Raw genomic sequence first — 25,035 nt, 5'->3', positions numbered from 1 at the left:
CTTGATTATTTTAGCACTTTTGTCCATCTTTCAGGAGTATAAACGTATGTTCTGGTATGTACAGTTTTGCTTTAAAAGGATCATACAAGTTGTCAACTTCAGTAGTTGTCAACTTCAATAAGCTCCTCAGACTTTTCACATCTAGCGTATTAATTTATTCAAGGAAGTCAGCATAAGTTTCAAGTTTCTTATAAACACACACATACATACACACACATCACAACTTTTCAAACAGATAAACTACAACCTCAGATTTTTATCTCAGAGCCTAAATGGTATTTTGGAATGGTTTTCAGGTGACACTAAAAGCTTTATTCTAACCTGAAGTGCTGCAGCATCCTGACCATTGTAGTGATACAGGAGACCAAGAGCAAAATACCTGTAAAGAAAGAGAAGATAATATTAACATTACTAGAACTTTCCCACTAATTTAATTATGGATGATTAGCACAGAGTGCAACGAATAATGGCTTACAATGACATGTACATGGCCATGTCTACACTTCAACAAATCTCTGTAGGTTTTGTTTATGAATCAAAGGGGAGAAGTTTGCCCTAAGAGTGTGTCTCCATCACTCCTGTCCCCAAGACAGTTTGAAGTTACCAGATCCAACTTATCCAAGTATGTGCCCAATTAGAAATTTTCCCATGCTGTTCTGTCAATTTTATGTACAGACATTACACACATCTCCAAGGAGTTATTCCTCCAATAGTTCATCAGCTGTCATTAAATCATATTTTATTATGTGTTTATTCAAAACTCTGTTTTACTATCAGAAACATTGTTCTTTACTATGGTATGGAGTCAGGTCAGGCAAAGAAGAGCTTTGTACAGTGCAACTTCAGAGTGTGTTTTTGTGTACTCTAAGAAAAATACAGCCAAGTTCTGTAATGGCTTTCCTCACGGAAAAATGTTCTAACATTGATTCAATTCACACTTGCAAAAGTATACCATGCAAACCACACTTACCAAAAGGTTTTAAAAAACCACCTGAAATAAATTAAATCACCCCAATTATAATCAGGACTAAAGGCTTCCTCACCAGTATAGTTGCTATTACTGCACCATACAGTTCAAAGCTAAAGAAATGAAAACCAAAACAGACATACTGCCTAAGGCTGGAGTTTGTATTTTACACACTTAATGTTTCTGGCTTAATGATTAATCCTCTGCCTGCTGGCATTTCTGGTTTGAAGTCATTTGCAGTGATCTTAAGGAACCTCTTTTTGGTCAATCAGTGGAACATAGAAAGTTTGCAATTCAGAAGTAAAAGCTCTTTCCTTGAACAAGCAACTACAATTTTAAAGCCACTAACTAGTTAATAACTTTTTCCTAAGGCAGTGCATGCTTGAAGGCATCTTTTCATTCTGTTTGTGTACAACTACTGCAGCCATTCCACTCTCCCATTACCTCAAGGGCAAACATTTAACTTTTTTCTCCTAAACTTGTACCAGTTCTTTATTTTTGTGTTGGATGCAGAAACTTTCATGTTGAATTCTGCATTTCCCAGGATAAGACAATGCATTTCCTTTACCTTAGACGGTCAAGTAATAGCTTTTCAGCAACATTTTTAAATGCTAACAATTTAATTGTTAATTTAGACTGAGTTGTCTTTTGGACAAGTGTAAGCACAGAAACTACAAGTATTCAAACATACTGTTCAATAAGCCAAGAGCATCTAAGGCAATTTTCCCTCTGATCTAGAAGGTGCAATAATAAAAAGTTCCACTTACTTTTTGTGTTTTTCCAGCCAGGCAGCACTATCTGTTAAAAGACAGAAGTTCTCTGAAACCAGGAGATCCAGCAGGCTTTCATGATTTGCCTCTGCATACAGTTTGAGTAAAGCAGTGTCGATATCCTCCTTGTAGCCATTTGCAACCTCAGTGCTGCGGACTTCATTCAAGTAACTCATGAGGAATCGTTTGCATTTTGTCATCTTCTCCTGGTCCCCTTGGGTCAGCTGGTTCAGGTCGGCGTACTCGTGCAGAGGGGGATGAGACCGGATAAATGAAGAGGAAGTAGGCAACAGGAAGGGGTACAGAGAGATCAGCTCCCGGACATCAAGCTGGCCGCTTCTGCAATTACAGTGTCAAACTAGATGAAGCAAAAAGAAAGAAAAAGTATACATAGGCACAAAAAAAAAAGTGTGCTCATATATGCTTAGAGTCAGGACACTAACATGTAGGCAGTTTCTGGAATATTTTTTGCTATATTTTTATCATTTTTCCTCCTCTAGATATTGAAAGCTCCGACAATTCAGAGACTGGACAGCCTTTTGCTTTTAAGCTTCCACAGCTGCTCTCTGGCATATACAAAAATCAGATGAACAGCCCTACAGCAGTCCTAGGACTGCCCTAGACTTCATCCATTCATTATGGGAGCTAGTCTTCTGCTGGCAGAAAAAAAAAAAAAGGCAAAAGTGAACCCTTTTAGGCAAGCCACAAAGATTGTGCCAGTGTAATTCTGGAGAAAACAGCAACTTCCTGTACAAAACTAAAGCTTCCATAGCATGTGTATGCATGATGAAAACATTCTCCCCAACCTGAAATGCACCAGATGCCTCACTTGGCTCTCTTCTTACAGAAGTTCTGTAAGCAAACCACAGATACTGATTATGCATCCCTTTAACCCATAAGTTTGTTGTACAGGCAGAGGCCTTGGGTGTACATCTATGGAGGCTCCCCTGGAGTGGCTTTTCCACTTTGGGTGTGAAGGACACCCTATACTTTTATTCAGCAGCAAGTAGTAACACAGATATGCCATACAAAATGTTTTTCTTTCAGCCTAGATTGAAATTCCTCAAGCTTTTAAAGAATGCATGTTGTGACAGAAGAATATTTTTTTTCACACATGGCAAACAATTCCTAGTTTTCACAGATAGAGCGAACCCTCTTTCCAGGCCTTGCTTTAGAAGAACAGCAAGACATCAGGATATTTTATAGTATTTTATTTCACTGTCAAAGTTTTTACTCAGAATTCATGTTTAAAAATTAACATTACTGAAGTGCAGGAAATACTATTGCTGAAAAAAAAAAATCAAAATGAACTTGACAGTTCTCTAAAAGAAACCCTGTTTAGTTATTTTGTTGCAAATAGAACTTTTAAAAAATAATTCTTATCTCCCTGGTGATCAGCAAGCTCAGACTTTTTCTTCACAACTTTGATTCAAACGAATTCCAAAAAGAAACAAATGACAACACAGACGTAGAAAAGCAGCAGATTTCTACAGGCAATAAAGTGTGAAAGGTTATCATAAACAGGCTCATCCTTTCACTACAGGCATGCCCTGCATTTTTCACTTCGTGCCAGAGACAATTCCAAAACCATTCAGGAAACATGAACTAATAGGAGCCATTACAATCACAAGCCCCATTTAGAATTTTTCTTTCAAGTTACTACAGTGCTTTGGCTACAAAAATCTATACCAGAAGAATGAAATTCTGGGAGAAAGCAGCAACAGCAAATTTAAAAGCAGCATCCTCTCTTCTAGAACCTAGTGACTGCAAAGCACAGGAGTAGCAACACAGACAATAGAGAAGAACCACAACAGACAAAATTGGGAAGCCTTCCCTTGAAGAGAAGTTTGAACAGCAGGTTTTCCCAATTCCTATGGAGAACTCCTACTGCCTAAAGCCCACCTCTACACTACAAAGACCCACCTCTAACAGAAGGTAAAGCATTCAGGTCTACTTTTCAGATTTCTGCAGTTGAAATTTCTTTTAATCCTTCTTTTGGGATTTGGCTTTGAAATTCTTAGATCTACATTACGATAAGAGGCAGAATAACCCAGAAGCAGCAAGTTCTGGCAGTGGCATGACCTGATGGTTCCAAGAATATCTGAGTTTTCAGTATGAACTTATCACAATAACCTAACTGCAGCTTCAGCTACTGCAACTACTCTGAAATTTCAAGTCCCAAGATTAAATATATTATATGAGATGCATTACACTAGAAAATTAATACTATTTGAAGAAAGAGATTTTTTTTCCCTCCAATCCAAACAAATCTTCCCCGATTTGTTTTAGAACAAAAGCCAACTCATAATTAGACTAATATCCACAGGCTGCTCAAAATTTGTGCAGAAAAAAGGAGTCTTAATTAATCTGGAGAAATTAAAATATAAACATCAATTCCCTTGCTAGCTATGCTGTCAAGTATTTGGAGATGGCCCTAAGCTTGGACTGGAGACTGTGACCATTGAAATAGATGATGTTAAAAAAAAAAGTTATATTTAATATGCCACTTTTAATAAGTTTCAAAACATTTTCCAACTTCTACAGTAGCTTCTGAGTCCTTTCATCTTACCATCCAAGACAGTAAGATGAGGAAGTAGTCATCTACCTTACCTCTGACTTCACAGATTCTGGCCTCAATGATGATCTGTTTCCAAAAAGGACAATCCACTTTAAACTTTGGCTAGCCCAGAGCCTGGGCTGTGAATCACCTGTGGTTCTCTCAGCAGATCTGACTCAACCTCAGCTGTACAGTTTTGTTCTCCCCACAGCAATGGTAAGCAGTAATCAAGCAGCCTCCTTAAAAGCACCACATCATCCATGAGCTTCTTCAGAAAAATACCAAATACTAAACAATGACCCCACCTGCACAAATGGCTAACATTCAGCCCAAGGCTTATGGCCCCTGGGATTTGTGGATGTCTTGGGGATCTTTCCATCATGTCTGGACATAACTTTTAGAGCAGCTACAAAGGACCTCATCTCTTTTGAAAAACATGTCTGAGCCTTCAGCTTCTAGCATTTTAGGTTTAGCAAAACACAGATAGGAACTTATTACACAGTAGAAAACAAACTCTTGAGACATCAGTGTTGTGAGCCAACTTCCCTTTGAGCAATTCTGCATTAACTCTCTTTGGGCTTCATATATATAAACAATGCAACAAGAAGAATCTACAAGTTTTCAGGAAACTTAGGCCTAAATTCAGACCCTTGTATTTACAGGTATCAGAGATGCCAAAGAAGTCTACATTGGTAACTGTTTTGCCTAAATCCCACTGGCTGTATTGGAAGCTTATGTTCTTGAATCACATTTAAGATGCAAAACCCACATCATTTCTACTTTTTATTTCTCCAGGTACAAGTGCCAGCAATTTTTTTAACCTTTTCAGTGTACCTGAATTCTCTTTATGGGCTTTCCAAGGTGAGGAATACTGTGCAAAGAGTTAACATTCTTATTTGTTAAAAAGAGCAAAGTTTAGAAAAGCTCCAGTATCCAGAGGGTCAGAAGGCAAGCAATATCTAACCAGTAAACACTGAAGAGAACTGGTTTCCCTATGACATCTGCCAAACATCTCAGTAAGGCATGGAAAATTCAGCAAATGACCTCCTAAAAAGCACTGTTTGTTAACCCTAATGATAGCAACATGAAATAGCATAACTATAAATCACAACTACCTAACATAATCACAATCCTGTTATTGCTTATAGCAGAATTTGTCAGACCAAAAAAGCCCTACTGTTACTTCTTACTCAGTTTTAAGGTTAATGAATCTAGCTGAAGAAAATTATCCTCCTTATGTTGAACTATTTGAGTTTCAATAAAGCTACCACTTTATTCTTCCTTTTTGTCAACCTTCTTCAGTATTCAGAAGCATCAGCATTAACCACGAGGAACTTGGCAAATTATTTCTCTTAAAAGTTCCAATGTTTAAGAACTATGAATTTAAGCATAAGGTAGAACTGTTTCTTGACAAGGTTATCCAAGAAGGGTAATATGCAAAAAAATGAAGACCTTTAATCCAATATAATTGCCCCTGCTAAGCTGTAACTGGCAGATATTTTCCAAGCAGTGAGACAACCTCACGCCATATTTAACCAGAAGCAGGACCACATATCACACCAAGATCTCTGAGGTACTGCTGCTACCCTGTTTCACTGCTTAACACCCTCTTTCCTCAGATAGGTACCAAGTTTCCCTTTGACATTAAGATTGAAGTGATTTCTAAAACAAGATTGAAATGTCTGCAGAGCAACAAACCGGGATGAGAGGAAGTGTTTTCACAGACTGCCACTCTCCCATTTTGCCTGTGAGCATCACTAAGTTTAAAACGAACAAGATTGATTGAGACTGTATCAGGTCACCTGCAGCTGTTATTCTAACTCAGTGTGCCCACCAGGGCTAAAAGTCAAGGAACCTAATTACCATAGCAAGTTTTTTCAGTCACCAAAATACTCTGCTTAGCTTGTGTATGGCTGGACAGAAGAAAAGCACAGAAACATACTCTGGCTTTCTTCCCTAAGCAGACATCAGCAATTCATTCATCAGCAGAACTGTTGTTCTGCTTTGGAGTTGCAGCTTTTAGAGGAAGGGAACACCCTGGGATGCTGCCTGAGCTGCACAATTTGTGGCTGGCCAGCACATTTTCTCATGAAGCATGTTTGTTTCTATGGAGAAGCTCCCACAACTCTATTCATTAAAGCTTATTTGTCAGATGGACTGATAGCTGGATGGAGGATGCATAAGCAACCCTGGCTCCTTCCACAAGGTGGTAGAACCCCTCACAGGATAGATTTCCCTGTTTTCACTGCTCTCAAAATATTCTTAACTGTGCCCTACTTGTACTTCTGCTTCAGATACACAACCCAGAGGTCAGATACACAAGTGTCTGAAAGATAAGGGTGGAGAAACACTGCAAATTTCTCACTAAAGACAACAATTGCTAGCTGATAGAGGAAGTGGTTGTGGCCAGAAAATTGTCGGTAAATGCTGCTCAGGCCTTTCCTGTCATTCCCTCATCTTCACTCAGTGTACACTGCTCATCCAAGCCCAGTGTCTCTCAGGAAGCAAAATGGCAAAGTCTCTCACCAACAGCAGCATTCCTCAAAGCTTTACTTTCCTCAATGCATTTCCATATATCCAAGGACAACTTTTTTCCTACACTGTAAATATGCTTACGGTATACTGAAAATTGTCTAACCTTAATCCTATTCCATAGACTCTAAACTGATTTAAAGTGAATTTCAGCAGATAACAAGGAGAGTTATTTTATGTGGTCAGCATGCATTCCACTAACTACAGACAGTGCTGCATCACAGGATGAGGTATGGCTAGCAGAAATGAAATTATCAGGTAGAATAAAGATAACAAGCAGCATTTTCTGAATGAAAGTGGAATATCAAGGTCAATTTATAAACAAGTGACTGCTGAAATGGCTAAATCAGCAAGGTTAGTACAGACTTCAAGAACAAATCTGTCTTCTGGAAAAGGTCTAACAGAACAAGTGGTAAAGCAAATTCAGTATCAACATCCTCATAAAAAATAGTGCAATTGTGTCAATAATATTTCAATTGTAATAATGTTTAAGTTATATCTTTTGTTAAAAGTATTAAAAAAAAAGAACAAAGCAATGTTCATGCTGTAAATCACAGCACAGACTCTGTGATAAAGCCTTGACCTTTATGGGCATAAAACAAAAAAATCTCCATACATACAGTTCTTAATGCTACTATGTGTTAACATCCCAAAAAATACCAGTTGCATTAACTCTTCAGCTAAAAAGTTGTTTCAACATTACTCTGTTCTTAACCCCAACAAAACCATTGTATAACAGTGAACTCACATCTACATCAAAAAATATTCAAACAATTAAGTTTTTCAAACCAAGAATACTAACTTCTTATTTAAAGAAGGTAAATTATTAAATTTCTTGTCACACAATTACCTGAAGAGTTCTTTTGCTTCAAGGAACTGAAGCTGTGCAAACTGTATAAAACCTGCTTGCTGCAGGATTCGTTTGTACATTACCTATAAAAAAGAAGGAGGGGGAAAAAAAGTTTTATTATATTTGTATTTATGTACTAGTTACTAGTGCAATAGCTATATAATACTAGTTACTATTGGTAGTTACTACTGCAATAGCTATCTGCCAAAAAACACCAAACAAATCATCTTCAGCCACACCTGACAAGTCATGAGCAAAATGAACCTTGATCCTCTACATTTTAAATTATGTACCTGAATATATTGAATCTGCTGCCCAGACTCATTCTTACACAAATGTGTGTGAACACAACACTGCTCATGAGTACTTACTAAAAGCAAAGTGAACTAACAGCAAATTTAAGTTTTCTTGTTCAAATTATGACTTATCTGACATCACACTGACTTGCCTCAAGTTTTTTGAGTTATTTGCAAACATAAAAGCCAATGGTTATCTTTGAAGTTCCCCATGATTCAGTAAGCACAAAAAATAAAGATGGTCCCACTTGACCACACACAGCCACTTCCTTCCTGTCTCACCTCTCTGTGCAAACTGCTGGCAACTCTCATAGTCTCATCCTCAGCTGATGGCCATATTTTTGACTTTCTGCCAGTTTTGCTACTTTGATTTTTTTTAAAAGAAAAAATTCTTCCAAAACGACTCAACCTATCCAATATGTGGTACATTACGCAATATACCATAAAAATATGGTTAAAGACCAAGTAAATCATAATATGGGAAGTTATGTTATCAAACTTTACTGTTAAGGACACACCTAGACAAAAAAGTGTTTAAATGAAGCTCAGTGGAAAGAGAACACAAAAACTACTTTAAATGATAGGTAGTTATTAAATCTGAATGGTCAACCAACTACCAATTACAAGATTAAATTAAATCCTTGAGCTCAGAGTATTTCCCACAGCAAAAGAGAAGTACTAAAAGCAAGGAACCTAAAGTGTGCTCTGCAGAGCATTCCCATTCATGACAACACTGGTACTTTGGGAAATACACCCAGCTACCTTCTCATGTCCTCAGTTTTTCCCTTCAGTTTGCTCATGAATACACAGCTTTCCAATGTTTCACACTGTTGCTAATATCAGACTTAAAAAAAACCAAAACATTTTCAGTGAAAACTTCCCAGAGAAGCTATAATACAATAGGAACTTATTCCAGGAAGGAATTGCTGAAGAGCACCAGGTCTCAAGTACAGTGGACTGACACTCTGACTGATGATTTTTCACCTTGATAAAGGTTATGGATTTACCAGAAAAGCTTGGCTTCAGTCCACTTAGTCTGTGCATACTTTACTAATGGTTAATGTAATGGAAATACTTAATCTCTGTTGTTAGCAAGTCTCTAAAATGCTTTGTAAGGTTGTGGGTCTTTTCTTGCCTCTCTTGTATATAGGAGAAAAGGGGAAACAGAGTAATGTGATCAGGCACAGTTTTTCAGACAAATATAAAATTAAACAAACAATACCTAATGACATCTTTATATAAACTAATGTTTTACATTCAATGTAAATGATTAACTAAAGCTAAAAGAGGATTTAATTAAAGTTACGAAGTAAAACTTCTTTAGAGGATTGACTCACAAAATATCCAGAATATTTTGGACTTCTGACAGTGTTATTACACCAATACACAGTAATCTGTGAACCAATGAATACCTACCTGGTCACCTTCCTAATGACACTGCTGAAGGATTAAATTCTGCAAATATTTGCATCTCATGGCAGCAGAAAAATGTTAAAATCCAGCCTGACTTTTCAGGGAAAGACTTCTCACCCCACTAGCTAGTATCAAAAGTAGATAGGCTGGCGTTTTTTCCCCCCAAAGCCCATTTTCAATTTTTGCAATAGTGATCACTAAAATTTACATATTTAGTCAATTATGATTTCGTAATAAAGTTTGAATTAATTTCACTGAAAGCACGGCTTGAATTGCAGAGCTAGTCTGTACAGTATCTTTTTAACAAAAAGTGGAAAAGAGTTCATTGATAGTATAACTATAGGCTGACGGAAGCAGTTTTAAATTTGAACTGATAAAGTGGTATTCACTTTCATTTAAATGTTGCTAGATCTTCAATTCCCCCTTAAAGACATGCAACAAAAAATGTAGAATATCTACAGAAAGACATTTTTCTGAACTTTTTAAAGATGCAATGACAAGATAGGCAGTACCCAGGTAGATTTTTAACTGACAATATAAACACTAGATATTAAGATGGCCTAGGGTGAAGATTACGGAGGAAAATGGAGCAGATTATGGAAAATCCAATATTCCCTTTCTCACACATTTTTAGGAATGGGCTAGACCTACATGTCAAACACACACCGTTAAATTCTGTTTATGACAGAAAAAAAACCTTCAGTTCTTCCAGATCATTTTGTCAGATCTGGAACAGGCTTCTTTTAAAAAGGTACTAAGCTATGCCCAGTCAATATTCAACACATTGCTTAGTCCTTTATAAGTTCTGAAGAACCACCATAGGACTTGCAATTCTTTAGGCAAATTCTGCACTGTTGACTAAATTCAGATCAAGACCAGTAGCTACAAAAACATGACATAAGATTTGTATTAATTCACACCTGAAAAAGCAATAGGAAAAAAAAAGATGACTGCTGAAGCTGTGATTGCTGTGAAGTCTTAATTCTCTCAACTGCTAAAAAAATCCTTTCTAAAATGGTCAGAATTACCAACTACATTGTCCAAAGGAATTTTTCTAGAAAGCCACTTTGTCTTTTGGTCAGATTTGGGTGCAGTTAATATGTTTTTTAAACTAAAAAGAATTAGGAAGTAAAAAAAAAAAAAAACAGAGAGGGATACCTATGCAAGATGTGTGTCAATCTAACCAAGGTCTTCACTACCATCAACCATGATTTCTGCAAACATCAGCTGTCCTGAAAAATTAATAAGTAGTATTCAGTCATTTCACGGTAGCATGGTAGAAAGGCCTTTGTATTCTATCAAAAATTATATCCAGCAGAGATATCCATCTCCTTGGAGCACTTGTGCTTAGCTTTTTTTACCTAGCAGGAATTTCTGATGCTCAAAAACAAAGAAATTTTCATTTGTTACTGCAGAGCTAAATTTGAAGTCTGCGGGAACCACAAGTCAAATGACAGGTTAGAGCTTCTAAGGCATGACCATTTATTTTTCAATAACTAAATATTGACTGTACAAATAATTCTGAGAGTATAGTATTTCATTGCTGCTATTCCACCACCATTCTGCATTACCAGCATACATACATATATGTTTATGCTGCTATACAGAGGGAGAGCATGCACCCAAGCATGCAGGCAGTGACAAAGTACTGAACTGTAGGGGAAAAAAAATCCCATGTCCTCAAGATCTGCCCTGCAGTGCCCTGGGTTCAAGTGACACATAAGATGGCATCAGCCATTGAAAACTGCATCATGTGACAAAGGGAACACTATGCTTCATGAACCACACAATAATAATCACTGTCATGTATGGATAGATTATAGTGGTTGGATCAAGTGCCTTGACGACAACCCTATGCAGTCCATCCTGCTACTTGTACAAAATGGCAAAATAAGGCCCCTGAAGTGTGACCTGCTCAGGATTCAGTAATGCTTGCAAACAGATACCAGAAGATAACTATTAAAAAATACCAATTTTCTAATAGACATGATAGCTATCTGAGGATAGCTCTCAAAAAGGAGTTATAAATGAAAGCTGTGTGGTCAGTTAAAGTATGTCAAAGAAATGTTGTAAAAACACATATGTAAGATGTGCAATTTGGTTGAAGTCCATCAGACTTACATTACCCAAGACTGATGTGCCTGTAATGACAATATCAGAGTATCAGAGTGCCTTAGAAAGCAAACTCAACATGTTACATTTCCAGCTACAGACAAACTCTGAAAAACTGAAGTAATGTCTCAACAACTAGGCCAAGCTGAGTCACTTTAGTAGGAGTCAGTGGGAAACTCCATCAATTCAATAATTTGATAATTGGTTAATATCAGTTTGCATATACACCCCAGAAAAAGAACAGCTATTTTGCTTGCAAGTACTATGTTTTCTGGTTTTCAGCTGTAGCATTGAGTTAAAATAACTGAACACCCTTAAAAGCACACTAAGTTAGAAAGAACTTACAATATTCTAGGAAATTAATTTCAGGAAGACCAACCCTGCACACTTAAGATATTTGTGAAAAGCAAGTAATGTATTTTAAAGGCTGAAAAATTCTTAATGCAAGAAAACTGAAGAGGAATGAGATTCTACATAATGTATTTTAGCTAATGAATTGTAGTTCATCCAGTGGCAAAACACAGGAAGTCATTCCCACACTAAACCTACATGAACTGTAAAGAAATAACTAGAAAATGACAGGTCATCACACATAGAAGACATTGATTAGATCATGCATCCTGCCCTCACAGCAAGATTTTTGTTTGCTTCTTTAAACAGATTGGAAGGATAAAGCAGGAAGTGAAGATGCAAAGCAAAACATGCTGGAAACTGAACTCTGTATCTGCCTAAATACTCTCAAGCTTCAAGTACTTTCAGGTAGTTGGACCTTCACAAAAGGATGGAAACGCTTTTCTCGAATAGCTTTTTAGTTCCAGCAGTCTCCCAGCTGCCCATTTAAGAGAGGAGTTAAGGATCAAAATGAAAGCTGATACAAGTTTCCTTTAATGTTTGCCTTTTAGGCCTTGACTGAAACTGAAATTAAAAGGAATTAGAAGCTTCTTGAAATTTAAAAACCAACAAAGATCCCGACAGCCAGAATAGTTTTGATCCATTGCAATCCTGTATCTTCCAGAGTCATGTATACCTTTCTAAACAAACCAAAAGTAACACAACTGTTTTAATGGCAGCAAAATGCTCCAAAGTATATTTAAAAAAAGGAAAACCACAGATTTTCTGCAGGTTACAGATAAAATTTTGCTTTTACAATAGGAAAGAAACTAAGTCAAATATTCATTCACCTACTCCATGAGTAGAGAAGTCATGTTGCATTCTACAAGTCCCTAAATAGAAGAAAATACAGTAGAATACGTAAGGCAATATAAATCAGGGGTAGAAGGGAATGAGTATAAATCTTTAATCAACACTGTAATCAAAGAGTTAAAGACACTTTGCCACACAAAAACCTTCAAATCTGAGTTACGCAGCAGTACAAGCACAACTTGTAAGAGCTTGGAAGTAAGATTTCCCATCACTTAACTTTGAAGTCAAGTGCTACTGTGGAGTTTAGGATATGGTGAGAATCTTTGATAAAAAAAGTAAAATTTCAAAATTCTAATTTGAAATATAATTTTTAAGCAACAATAGCAAATAATAACTGAATCTAGTACCAAAGAAGCATTCATTGGATTTTCTGCCGCTAGATTTCTGGTTTTGCTTTGTTATCAATTCTCCCAAGTTACAGTTGAAAAAATTCAACAAAACCCCTGAAGAATAACAGCATTCAACCCTGTCAAAGTCACAGCTCCTACAAGTACAAAACAATTTAGCAGAATACTTGTTTCCTCAGGCTGACATCAGAAAAGGTATTACAACTTCTCTACAATTTAAATTCTTCCCACACATTCACCAATCACCTGACCAATGGAGTACATGCCCCCACTGTGAAATTTCTGTTTTTGTGAAAATTAAGGGAAGGACAAACCTGAAATTTCTCTTTTGGAATATTCCTTCGAGCTCCTTTTGCTAGAACAAGGGCTTCTTCCACTCTGTGGCCAGCTAGAAGATCCTGAATCTGTTTTTCCAAAGGTAGTGGCACCAAGATATACACACCCTTGTTAGTAGCAACAATCACCTTTCCTGGACAGAACAAACAGATATATTCAATTTACAGCCTCTGCAGGAAAAAGCAATTTCAGAAATAAGCTTTAAAATACACAATTTAAGATGCAAGAACCTAAACAGGGCTAAAGTCCCAAAAGTGACCTTTGCTGCTACCACATTTACTCGATAGTGCCATTTACCTATGAGTTCCACCTCAGAATTACAGAGATATTGGTAAATTTATTTAGTTACAGCAGATGTTGTTCCACTCAAAGTAAGAGAAATTGGCTAGAGTCACTCATGATGAACTAAGCTGGTAAGGCCACTGAAATTATTGTCCAGATTCCAGAGAGTAGGAACTTTTAAGTAACAGGTATTTTCCCAGGCTTATATTTGAAAATTTTAAGCCATACATCAAATCTAGCAAGAAATACATAGTTCACAGTGCTGGAGTTTGTAGCTTTTCTGGAAAAATAAAGAGTAGCATAGTATATTCCACACTCAAGAGAAATTTTTGCATTTTTTTGGTTAACAATTCTATGTGAAAGATCCAATTTTAAACCTCTTACACAGATATTTTTAAAAATATTTTTCTTTTGTATTCCTTTCTAATAGGTAAGAATTTTGTCAGGATAGTCAATAGAAAAATACCTGTAGATCAAAATTACTGAGTTGTAGCATTAAATTAACATTGCTCCTTTGAAAGAAATAATCAAGTTTCAAGAAAAAGCTCTAATTCCACAGACTCCTACCCAACAATTAACTTGACAATTACAGCACATTTAATGAGCATACACTTTGTTAGATGCGTGCAGTTTTAAATTACTGAAGTCTGCAAGGAATCTAATGGGGAAAGCACTTGCAACAAAAGTTTCAATATTCAACACACTTGTTATATACTTTGTTTAAAAAACAAACCCAAGTGACTTCAGTGGTTGTTCCAGAACTACTGATGCAACAAAGTGTCCTTTTTAATACCTTCAAAGTCCTGTAGAATGTGACCTTCTTTAAAAGGCAGGGTTTGCTTTTGCTGCTGGTCCAGCATGCTGTGCACCGTAATGAACTCATCATCGAGAGCAACCACGTAAGGAAAGCACAGAGCTGCCCCGATCACGTTCTCTGACCAGTGCACCGGGGCACGCTGTGAAATCCCATCTACAGTAGCAAACATGCCTGGAAAAAGGGAAAGACAAAGCCTGAGGCTCATGCTAGTTGAGGATTGAAGACTGCTGTTTTTCCAACACAAAGCAGGGTACCAAGGTACAACAGTGGAAAGCCTCAGAGCAGGTGCAGTATCAAGGCAGCCCGAGGACAACACATCACACCTCCCTGGACCTAACAGAGATGTTGGTTAATTCAGTTCAATTTTTTTTTTCATTCTTCTTCAGCACAGGAAGAGACAATGCCAAAACCAGATAAGAGATGAATACTGAAACAAACTAGCAGGAATTATTCAAGTTTAGTAAATTTAAGAGCTTTCTTAAAGGAATTATGCCATGTAGTTTGAATTCATACCAGAACAGTCACACTTGTTGAGATCCAGCTTTCAAACAATCTTGCCTTAGTGTGAGCTGCAGACCTGCACCACCTGACCTATCTGGCAATGCAGATGTGTTTGTTCTTGTCGTGTTCAATGACTACAGAGCATTTTAGTGGACACAATTGTTTACTTACACTTTTTCACTTTTGAACAGACAACCTTTTCAGAGAACAAGGGCCCAGCTCCTTGGGGTGAGTCACTTCCTGTGAAGCATCTGCATTTTCAATCATTTGAAAAAATGCAGAGGCTGTGTATAAAGCAGCACAAAGTGAAGACTTTCTATTATTACAGTGATAACTCTTATGTTGTCTTCAGAATAACCAGATTAAAGCTTCAGTTAATTTGCAGGGTGTTTTTTTGTCATTCCCTTTTCTCATGTCTATTCTGTCCTCCATTCTTTTCCTAGCTTAATAAACTTTTAAATTGCTTTAGGACCACATGTCACTGGTTCTATTCATTCTACTTGATATTTCCAAATTATGAGACATAAATTGAAGAGAAATTTCAGTCACAATTTTCAGGCCCAGTTCTATAAATATTTACCAGCACAGTGTAAACTTCTATTCTGAATATGAATTCATACCCCTTAAACCAAGAATTCTCGTGCCATTAAAAAGACGTGCCCATAAAAATTGATCTTTGGCAGCAGTGAGCCACTTGACAGCTGGCAGAATAAGTCTGAGCTCTAAAGAACAGAAGAGATTAAAAGATTATGTTATTCAATTTACAAAATCTCTTCCAAACACAGGATAATGAGGCAAGGCGAGCTGGGTACAAGGACCTTCTTAGAATGAAAAAAAAAAAAATTACAAGAAAACCAGAGTAAATAAAACAGAAGATTGTAGACTTTAACAGAACTACAGTGTAGAGACCAAGCTTTTGGGTCCCTTACAGTGACTTTCAAATGATCAGCCCTTTCCCCTTGACTAAGAGTTCTTTTTCACTGCAATGATCAGCTTTTCAACCAGAGCGCCTTACAGAAAATTTCTAAGTCTAATATATAATTCCTAATTTACTCTATAGATCTTCATATTCTTATGACTCATCAGTAAAATTTTATGTCAGGCAAAATGTACTGTCCAGTTTTAAAGGCTTTCAGTTGTTATTCCATTTTATAATCCCACTTCAAAACATGAAAGAAAACCTGTTCTAAATTCATGCTAACCAGTGGTAAACTTAGGGCTTATTATATTTTAAAGACTAATTCATAGGCTTTTCTATTTCTATGATGTTCTAACACAAATAATTATAAACCCTTTTTTTTTTTTAATGAGAAAGCTCTTTTTTAGGTAATTTAAAAAATCCTTTATGGAAGTGAAAAGTTATGCATTCCAGTCAATGACTCTCTACTTCCCTCTGCCTTCACCAGCTAGAGCTTCTGTGGCAGAATGATGTGTTTTCTGTCTTCATCCAGCTCTCACCTAAGGATAACAATAAACATAACTACAACCAGGAACCACAGCCTTTTTATAGTGCAGGAATGCATCTGATGAAACTTGAGATGAGGCTGGCAATCAATTCCATATTAAAAATTGCAAAGGCTACCTATGGATTACAAGAGTTACCTGAAACAAAGCTACACTGTTTTCAGGACCAAGAGATACAGAAATATTTTGTATCATCTGCAAACTGTGTAAGGCGTGCCCTTCCCTACCAGCCACGTTGTTAAAATGATGTCAGTATTGACCTCACATTGGCCCCCTGGGGTACAAGACTGGCCTCCACCTGCACTCTGCACTGCTGGCTACAAATCTTCCAGCCAAGCTTTCAATTCACCTCAACTGTTCCTCCAGCTCATTTTTCATACATCTGTCTTCAAAGGATGTCATGGCAGACAGCATCAAAGCCTTGCTGAACTTCACAGGATCACAGCCCCCCTCATTCTCCAAGCTGGCCTCTAATCACAGAAGACAGTCTGGTCAGGCAATTTCCCCTTTTTAAATCACATGGATTACTTAAAATCACATTATTGCCCTTTGTATATTTGGAAACAGCTTCCAGGATTTTCTCAGATCATCTTCCTGAGGGATCAGGGTAGGGCTGACTGCTCTTCCCTGGTTCCTTTCTCTTGATCACCTAAGGCAGGGGTGAAAACGTTTGTTTTCTTCCAGTTCTGAGGAATATTCTCTGATCATCACGATCTTTCAACTGGCCTCACAATGACATTGACCATCACCCTCAAGCCTTCATGAGAACACCCCATCAGATTCCATGGATTTGTCTGTCCAGTTTATTCAAATGTGCCACAACCTGATCCTTCTCTACTGAGGGCAGCTTTTCCCACTGTTCTTAAGGGCTGATGATTCCTGAAAGAAGGTCATACCAGTAGACTGACATAAAGAAGGCATTAAGCACCTCTGTCTTTTCCATGGCCTTTGGCATCAGGTCCTCCATCCCATTTGACAGTGGGTTTCCACTAGCCTTCCTGTGCTGCTGATGTGCTTGTAGAAGCTCTTTTTGTTGCCCTTCATGGTGTTCAGCAGAGTCAATGCCAGATGGACATTGGCCTCTGCCCTGGTTTTGGTCAGAGTTAATTTTCTTCTTAGCAGCCAGTATTTTGGATTGAGTAGAACGATGCTGATAACACACTGATGTTCAATAGAGCACACCCCTTCTTATCTCCTCAGTCACTACCAGTGCACTCTAGAAAACTCCTGGCCTCCTTGTCTGCTTGCTGTGCTGCCCCTTCAGAAGGTATTGGAGTGGTTCAAGTGTACCCTAAAAATGAGGGCCTGCAAAGGTAGATTTCTTCAGGTTACCTAAAGAGGATCTTACCTACATTGTTTTCCTGATGAAGTGGTCAGTTTCAGGCACTCATCACAATTAGTTTGCTCACTCATGCTAGTTTGCTCTCTAACCCAAATCCATAAACTTTTATTGGCCTCATCCTTTGTTCCAAGGCACCCCACCACATCTTTCTACTGCTCCCATGTAAAGGGTAACCCCTATCTCACTGTTAAAACACAGCTGTGCTGATTTCCCAGAAAAAGTGAAAGCTTCCACTACCACAGTGTTATGTAAAGACTTTCTCTGCATGTGGCTGAAGAAGAACTTTTTCAGCTCTGTTTGCTGCTTATGAAGTCTCTCACCACACCACCTTGCACTGATTTGTTTGCCAACACAGCCTACCACCACCACCATGCCTAACCTAAATCCAGCTCACCATGTTTCTCAGTCAAGATGGCAAAAACACTTTTGCCTCACTTGACCTGGTGGATCCCATCTCTTCCTTAAATAGGGATCCAGAGTCCTAAAAGACAAAACCCATCACCATAAGCTGTACAGTCCATTGGTGACCTGCACAATCCAGGTAGTCCTCCTCAAGATCTCTCCTTACCTGCAGGATTAATGAGAAAACCCCATCTCCAATATGAGGGAGCTTCCTACTACTACTATTTGCTAACTCCTCCTGGTGCTGCTGCATTGTACAGGCTTGGATGATTTGTTGGACAGAACTTCCTGCTTTTCATCTGCTAGTGTAAGCACTGAGCATATTACATAGATGTAGATCAGCAAGCAGAGAAGGAGAATTCTTCCCATTATCAGAAGTCATGAGTTTCCGGAGTCAGACATCACAGAACAGCAGAGACCCAGCTTGTCCTTCCCCTCCGTACAGCTGGAGGTTGAAACCTCATGCCTGGGTCCTGGAGAAGATTCAATTTCCTTTTTGCCATCTCTGGTGCCATGTACTCTGCTGACCTCCCACTGCATCTCGTTTACTTGGCAGCAGAAATCCTCAACCAAGCACACATATGGGCAAGGACAATATTTTCCCTTGGTCCCGTCTCAGCATGAGGCAGGAGGCACTCTGTTCAGCTCAAGGTGTGAGGAGCTGCACCCTCCATTGGGAGCTCAGTCTGAGTCAACACCTCAGACCTTCTGGGGCAGTTGCTCCAGCTGGTGCTAGGCAGCATATCCTGTACCAGTATCAAGAAGCCAGTAACAAGAAGTGTCTGCTGTAATTTTAAACACTTAAAGCCACTGCACAGCAGGAAATCTGATTAAAAGCACGCAATAAGAGCTTCACAAACTAAAAAACTGAATTTTGGTAAGCAGTTTCATACCTATCAGAAAGGACTGATTTTCAATTGTCAATTAATAATTACTGGACAGAATGAAGAAGCACCAAAAATTAAGTTCTTCCCACTTTTGAAAGAACAAGCTAAATATTAACTGCAAGTAAAGACAACAAAGTACCAAATGGCTAAGGATCTGCTATGAACAATTCTAACAATCAGTTTAAAATCCAATGTACACATAAAGAAAAAGGTTACATACACAATAAACTCAGATGTTTTACATTGATTATCATTTTAAGCACTTGCTTTTTGCCAATGTAAATTCCAGTCTTAACTCAAAAGAAAATTAATACAAATAAGTGTCACTTCAAACACTCTAAAGCCAAATACATTAATGCAAAATATCTCCACATCTGTAAAAGAGGCTGCACTTAGCACAGATACTCTACCAAGTGCCAAACCAGCATGCCCCGATCAGTGAGACATATGAAAGCAAATAAAATTAGAACTGAAGATTTACATCAAGCCCTTTCAAGTCCATGCATTCCACAGCAGAGGCCCACCTGAGATACCAAGATACACAACACTTATCTACTATAAAGGTGCCCAACCATCTTCATAACTTCAAAGAGACAAGTGTTAAAGAATGCTAGCAAGGAGGAGCAGCAAGATGGATAATACTTGGTCAAAACATCAGTGGGGAGGGACTGGAGAACAGGAGGTTAAACAGAAGATTAATTAAGCAAGGAAAAATTATACAGTTGATAGCAAATACTCTAAAAGGTCTCTGAGGTGGTACAGGAAAGACTTTGCCCGCATCATGAGGAAAAGAGTGGTTTATAGCATGTTTACAGCAGTACAAGTGCATTTGCTTAAGATCTCCCATACCTGACACCTTGCACAAGGATGCTGGAGTTTATAAGTAACCTTCTCTTCATGTCTCTCTCTTATAGTACACCAGACAAAAGCAAAAGTCAGAAAAAATACAATTCTGATTCCTAAATAAATACAATTATGCTTTTGAAATTATATACTTAAAGAAAAAAATATAAATTACTTGAATGGAATCTGATTTGACATACCTAAATTTTTTTACAAATTAAAGTAAGAATGGAATCTTCTCAGAAAATTAGCTAATTGACAAATTTTAACTTCTCTAGCACTAGTAAAACAGTTCATGTCCAAAAATACATGTCCGTATTTAAAAGAACTAAGAGCTTTAAGGAAGTAGGCAGCCAAAATGACTTAGAAAAGCCTGTATCTGAAAAAAAACCCCAAGTTCATCTTGGAACAACTTTAACTCACATAAGCTCAAATTATACTGAGAGTCTACTTCTTCACAGAAAAGCTGGTGAGATGATGGACATCTTGCATTCTGATTACAAAGCAAAACTTCAATATAAGCAACTGATTTTCTTTGGAGTTAATAATTGCACACTTGATTTTCTTTGGAATCTATATTAAAAAGCCAAAACCCAAATTAAGAACCTAAATAGCTGTGAACTTTGTGCCATGCTATTCCTAATGTCTCAGGGAACATACATAAACAGTGTCTCCTGAAAGGAGAGTCATATGGCAAACAGCATGAAAGCATTCTGTCTGTGGTCTGTCAGCACTGGGATATTGCAGCTTTTCCAAAAAAAGCTCAAGATTACTAACCTCACAGCATATTGTCCATTTAGATAGATTACAGTAGTCCTTACAGTCATCTCTTAGACAAGAGCACGATTTCACTTTGGTTTTGCAATACTTAAACTATCATTTTCTGTTAACACAGAGCTGAATAAATACTACTAAAAATATTAAGCAAATGAGAGCATAAAAACTGGGTAGTATCTGATAACACCTACAGTTAGGACAGCATTTACTGTTATAGGAGGTAGGATGCAACTTACTTCCACTAAAATTTCTTACTAATACTGTAGCACAACATACCTTTTTGAGAATCTGTTAAAATCTATATAATGGACTTCATATGAGCTCCTCTGAATAGCAACTGAGGAAAAAATTAATTAATCTACACTAATTGAACAATTTTGTAGCAACATCCACAAACCCAATCCCCCTAGTCACTACAGACTGTCTATCAATCTCTGAAATTTCACTTGATACCCAACAATTTTTTTGGTAGGAGCTGCAAGACATAATGAAATGAAGCTTTGATTAAAATAAAACACATCATGTGAATAAAAATAATAATAAAATCTTGTGCATTAATAAAAAAACATGTAGTGTGGTTTTTTTACAGTTATAATAGTATTACAGAGTTATAATAGTACTAAGTATCAAAAATTTATCATATTTTTTTATCTCAGCATTCCAATATAGTTATAATAGTATCACAGAGTTATAATAGTACTAGGTATCAAAAATTTATCATATTTTTTTTATCTCAGCTTTCTAATATAGACCTGTGAAGGAAATCACCATTATTATGCATAACACTTAATTTGTAAAGCTTTGCTTCAGAAATTCAGAGAAACAAAGAGAAGTTATAAAAAACTGCAAAAAATTAAAATTCTTAGTCTCACCTAGGCCTCCAGGGCCAGCCAACAGAAACTCTTGTCTGCCTATTCTTTTCACAATTGGCCGTTTCTCATCACTGCAATAAGGAAATAGGTCCTGGGAGACACCAGTATTGTAATTCAAAATTATATACTGTGTAGTGAGGGCAAGGCATAAGTAGTAACCATCTACAGCCACAGCACAGGGTTGCTCTGGAGTAAACACTTCCTTCACTATCTGGACTCTGTCTTCAAACACCATGAACATTTGAATGGTGCGACGCTTGACCGAGATAATGCAAACTTCAACGCAGAAAGGATCCCCACTCACAGGGTTTTCATTCAGTGTGAATGTCACAGCTCCTTTGATCCTAGCACCAGTGGGGACAGGCTCCAAGTTGATCATGTTCACTAGTGTTATCGTGTTGTCACAAAGCACAAGCAGTCTCGTGAGGGCAGAGGCTGCTTTCAACTCGCTCACAGGCTTCTTCAAACCCAGGTATTTGTGTAGTTGCTTGGTGGCAGCAAAAGTTATTTTTCCAGCTGTGGATACCTTTTCATCCAACAGAAAGTGATAGATAAAGCAGTCATTGGTTCCAATGTAGAGGTTCTTCCCACAACACTCAATGCACTCGATGTTGATGTAATTTTTGTCTCCCATTAACATCTCCCGCTCAACAGCAGAAACGAGCTTGAAAGCTTTAACACTCATTGTGTCTTCTGGGTGATCTAATTAAAGAGAAAAAAACACTACTATTTACCTCTGCACACAGAATCAAACATCAAAGAAAGCAATTTGATATCCACTTATACTAAAACTTAACTACTGCATTTTTAACCCAACTACACAAGCCAGAGCAAGCACATTAATAACCACAGAAATTAATCAAATTGTATGCCTCCATTTCTAACCTCTTCTGAAACAGACTCACAACAGCACCCAGCTATTCTGAAGTGATGCTTTCTCCACAACTAACCACCATGCTATTGGCTCTCTCAGACACTGGCACTATAAGAGGTTATTGCCAGTAGTTAGTTACTTATAAACCTGTCATGCACAGGTTTCTATTGCCTGTACATGAAAACAGACAAGCTTCAGGTCTTCGATTTCCTGAGAAGCTGCAAGGCATTTAGTGCTACTAGTTAACATGTCATATTGCTTTACACTTCACTGTAGGCCTGTTAATACACAGCCCTTCACAAAATATCACACGTATATTCCATTTTAACACATATTTTACATTCCTTAGTCTCCAGCAATCAGAAATACATACTTTCCAAGCTACCACTGTAGGCCTATTAATACACACATTTTAACACATACTTTACATTCCTTAGTCTCCAGCAATCAGAAATACATACTTTCCAAGCCAGTTCAATAATAACTTACACAAGGCATCATCAAACTCATAATAAAAATCGTTGGTTTGGGTCTGTAGCTTGTTGGGTTTTTTTAACATAGGCAGTGTGCATGACCCATAAAGTATTCATTAAGCTCAAGACAGTATCACAGAAATTCAGAGTGTTTCTCTTCTCCACTACCACAATAATTCCAAAAGCCTGTCTTTAAGTGTGAACCAGCACGTCTAATATTTATTCTACAAACTATACCTACCCCTCTCCAATCAAGCACTGTCAAGGGACAGATGCAATTTATGAAGCAGATCATACTGTCTTAAAAATAATCCATGCAATTTTATTATACTCCAGACTTGTGTTATTTTTATAAGAAACCAGCAGACAACTGTGTTCAACACTCCAAAGAAGAGCAAATGAGAAACTGCTGGCCTCGCTTAATCACTTTTTAATTTGTCATGACTGGTCTGTAATGGCCCTTACCCAACGCAGGCACAACACTAAACATCTCAAACACACACAATTACTGTGGAGGCATAAAACATCAAACTAAATCTCTGTGGACCAGCAGAGAAACCAACATCAACAAACGGATCCTGTAAACAAAATTGAAACTAAACACAGTCAAAACAAATTTAGTTTCCAATTACTACATCTGACAAAACCCTTTGTTTTTACACAACTAAATCTCTGTGGACCAACAGAGAAACCAACATCAACAAACGGGTCTAAATTGAAACTAAACACAGTCAAAACAAATTTAGTTTCCAATTACTACATCTGACAAAACCCTTTGTTTTTACAAGAGAACACTAAAAACTATGGCCAAAAATTTCTATAACTGAGTTAGAAAAGATAAGGTACACAACCTGCAGATAACAATGAAATAAAATCATCTAAAACTAAGATTATGGCTAGAAGCAAACCATATTACCAAGATACAGTAGTAAGTGTTAGTGCCAAGTACTTCGGAGTTCATTTTTTGGGTTTTTATCAAAAGTTTAAAGGATTTTAATTTGGGCTTCCATGACATTTTCAAGTTCCATCCTCACCTGGAATGTAAATTAGTGTTATGACCTTCAACAAAAAAACCAACCAAACAAAGCCGGGAAGCACTAGAGAAACAGCTGAGGGTAAAATGATAATGCAAGTCTGGCAACACAGCCACCCTACCCTCCAACGGGATCAAAAGAAACACAGCATTTTAAGTTAGAGAGGACTGTCCAAAGGTTGACTGCCAAAACAACCCCAACAGTTTTAAGAGCCTGTTTGTAGCCTGAAGTGATAAACTACCATCTGCAGAGGTCAGGCAGCTTTCATACCTGAAGCTGCCAAGGACTCCGTTAAAGTTCCTGCAGCCCAAAGTAAAAATGTAACTGACAGAAATGCAGAATTTTACTCCTGACCAAGATGTGTTAAAAAGTCCAAAAGAATTTCCTAAACCAAAGATGATGAAAATTAAAAGTATGAAAGAAATCCTAACAGATACATGACTCCTGAACAGAAAGAACAAAAAATCCATAGTACTACACAAAATGAAAACATTCACTCTAGAATAAAAAATGACGTGAGAAAAAGCTTTTAGGAACAAACAATGCCAACATGCATGACCTGGACATAACTTCTTTTTTAGCATTTCTCTTGTTCTAATTTATGAAACCTTAGGGCCAGTGAGCACTGTAAAGGAACAGGTTCTGCAGAACATGCTGTTCCTTTGAAGTGCAAGAGGCCACTCCATAGTCACACATAGCATTTTTTATACTATATTTAGATGTAACAAGCCCGGAAAACAAGATAATGGGGATGTTTTCCCGTCAAAGAAAAATAAAGCAACAGTCAACAAAATTATCAGTGTAGTAGGCACTGATTTTTGAGCGCAATAATAACCCCGCACGCACTCATTTCCTGCAAGAAGTGGGAAGCAGCTCTCCCCCGCTCCAGTGAAGCAATAACCTTGCACTACATTGCGCTCTGCCTGCCTCCCCCAGCTCCGCACCGCTCTCTCACCTGCGCGGGCTCTAGTTAACCTGCGGCTGCCCCTCTCCCGAGCCGCGGAGCCCCGGCAGGGCAGGGATGCGCTGCCCGTGCCCTCACACACACAGCCCGCAGCCGGGCCCGCCGCCGGCCGGCCCCGCC

The 25,035-nt window shown here is 37.8% G+C and overlaps 1 protein-coding gene across 2 annotated transcripts in view; it reads right to left on the bottom strand.

Annotated features, from left to right (window-relative positions):
- Positions 1–25,035, bottom strand: part of TGFBRAP1 (transforming growth factor beta receptor associated protein 1) — a 36,189-nt gene extending 11,154 nt beyond the window's left edge. Inside the window, exons 1-7 of one of the 2 annotated variants that reach the window (XM_039714135.1) lie at positions 24,907–25,035; positions 21,571–22,272; positions 14,459–14,653; positions 13,362–13,516; positions 7,677–7,759; positions 1,735–2,076; positions 322–379 (exon numbers count right to left, since the gene is read on the bottom strand). In XM_039714135.1, the coding sequence (XP_039570069.1) occupies positions 322–379; positions 1,735–2,076; positions 7,677–7,759; positions 13,362–13,516; positions 14,459–14,653; positions 21,571–22,255 (1,518 nt within the window). In that variant the 5' untranslated portion in view covers positions 22,256–22,272; positions 24,907–25,035. Of the gene's footprint in view, positions 1–321; positions 380–1,734; positions 2,077–7,676; positions 7,760–13,361; positions 13,517–14,458; positions 14,654–21,570; positions 22,273–23,833; positions 23,855–24,906 lie in introns of those variants that run through there. The other variant, XM_039714137.1, reaches the window with a different exon arrangement.

This window comes from Passer montanus, unplaced genomic scaffold (assembly GCF_014805655.1).
Source record: "Passer montanus isolate IOZ18808 unplaced genomic scaffold, ASM1480565v1 scaffold3, whole genome shotgun sequence".
NCBI classification, from domain to species: domain Eukaryota; kingdom Metazoa; phylum Chordata; class Aves; order Passeriformes; family Passeridae; genus Passer; species Passer montanus.
This window is presented reverse-complemented; position numbering and strand designations above follow the sequence as displayed.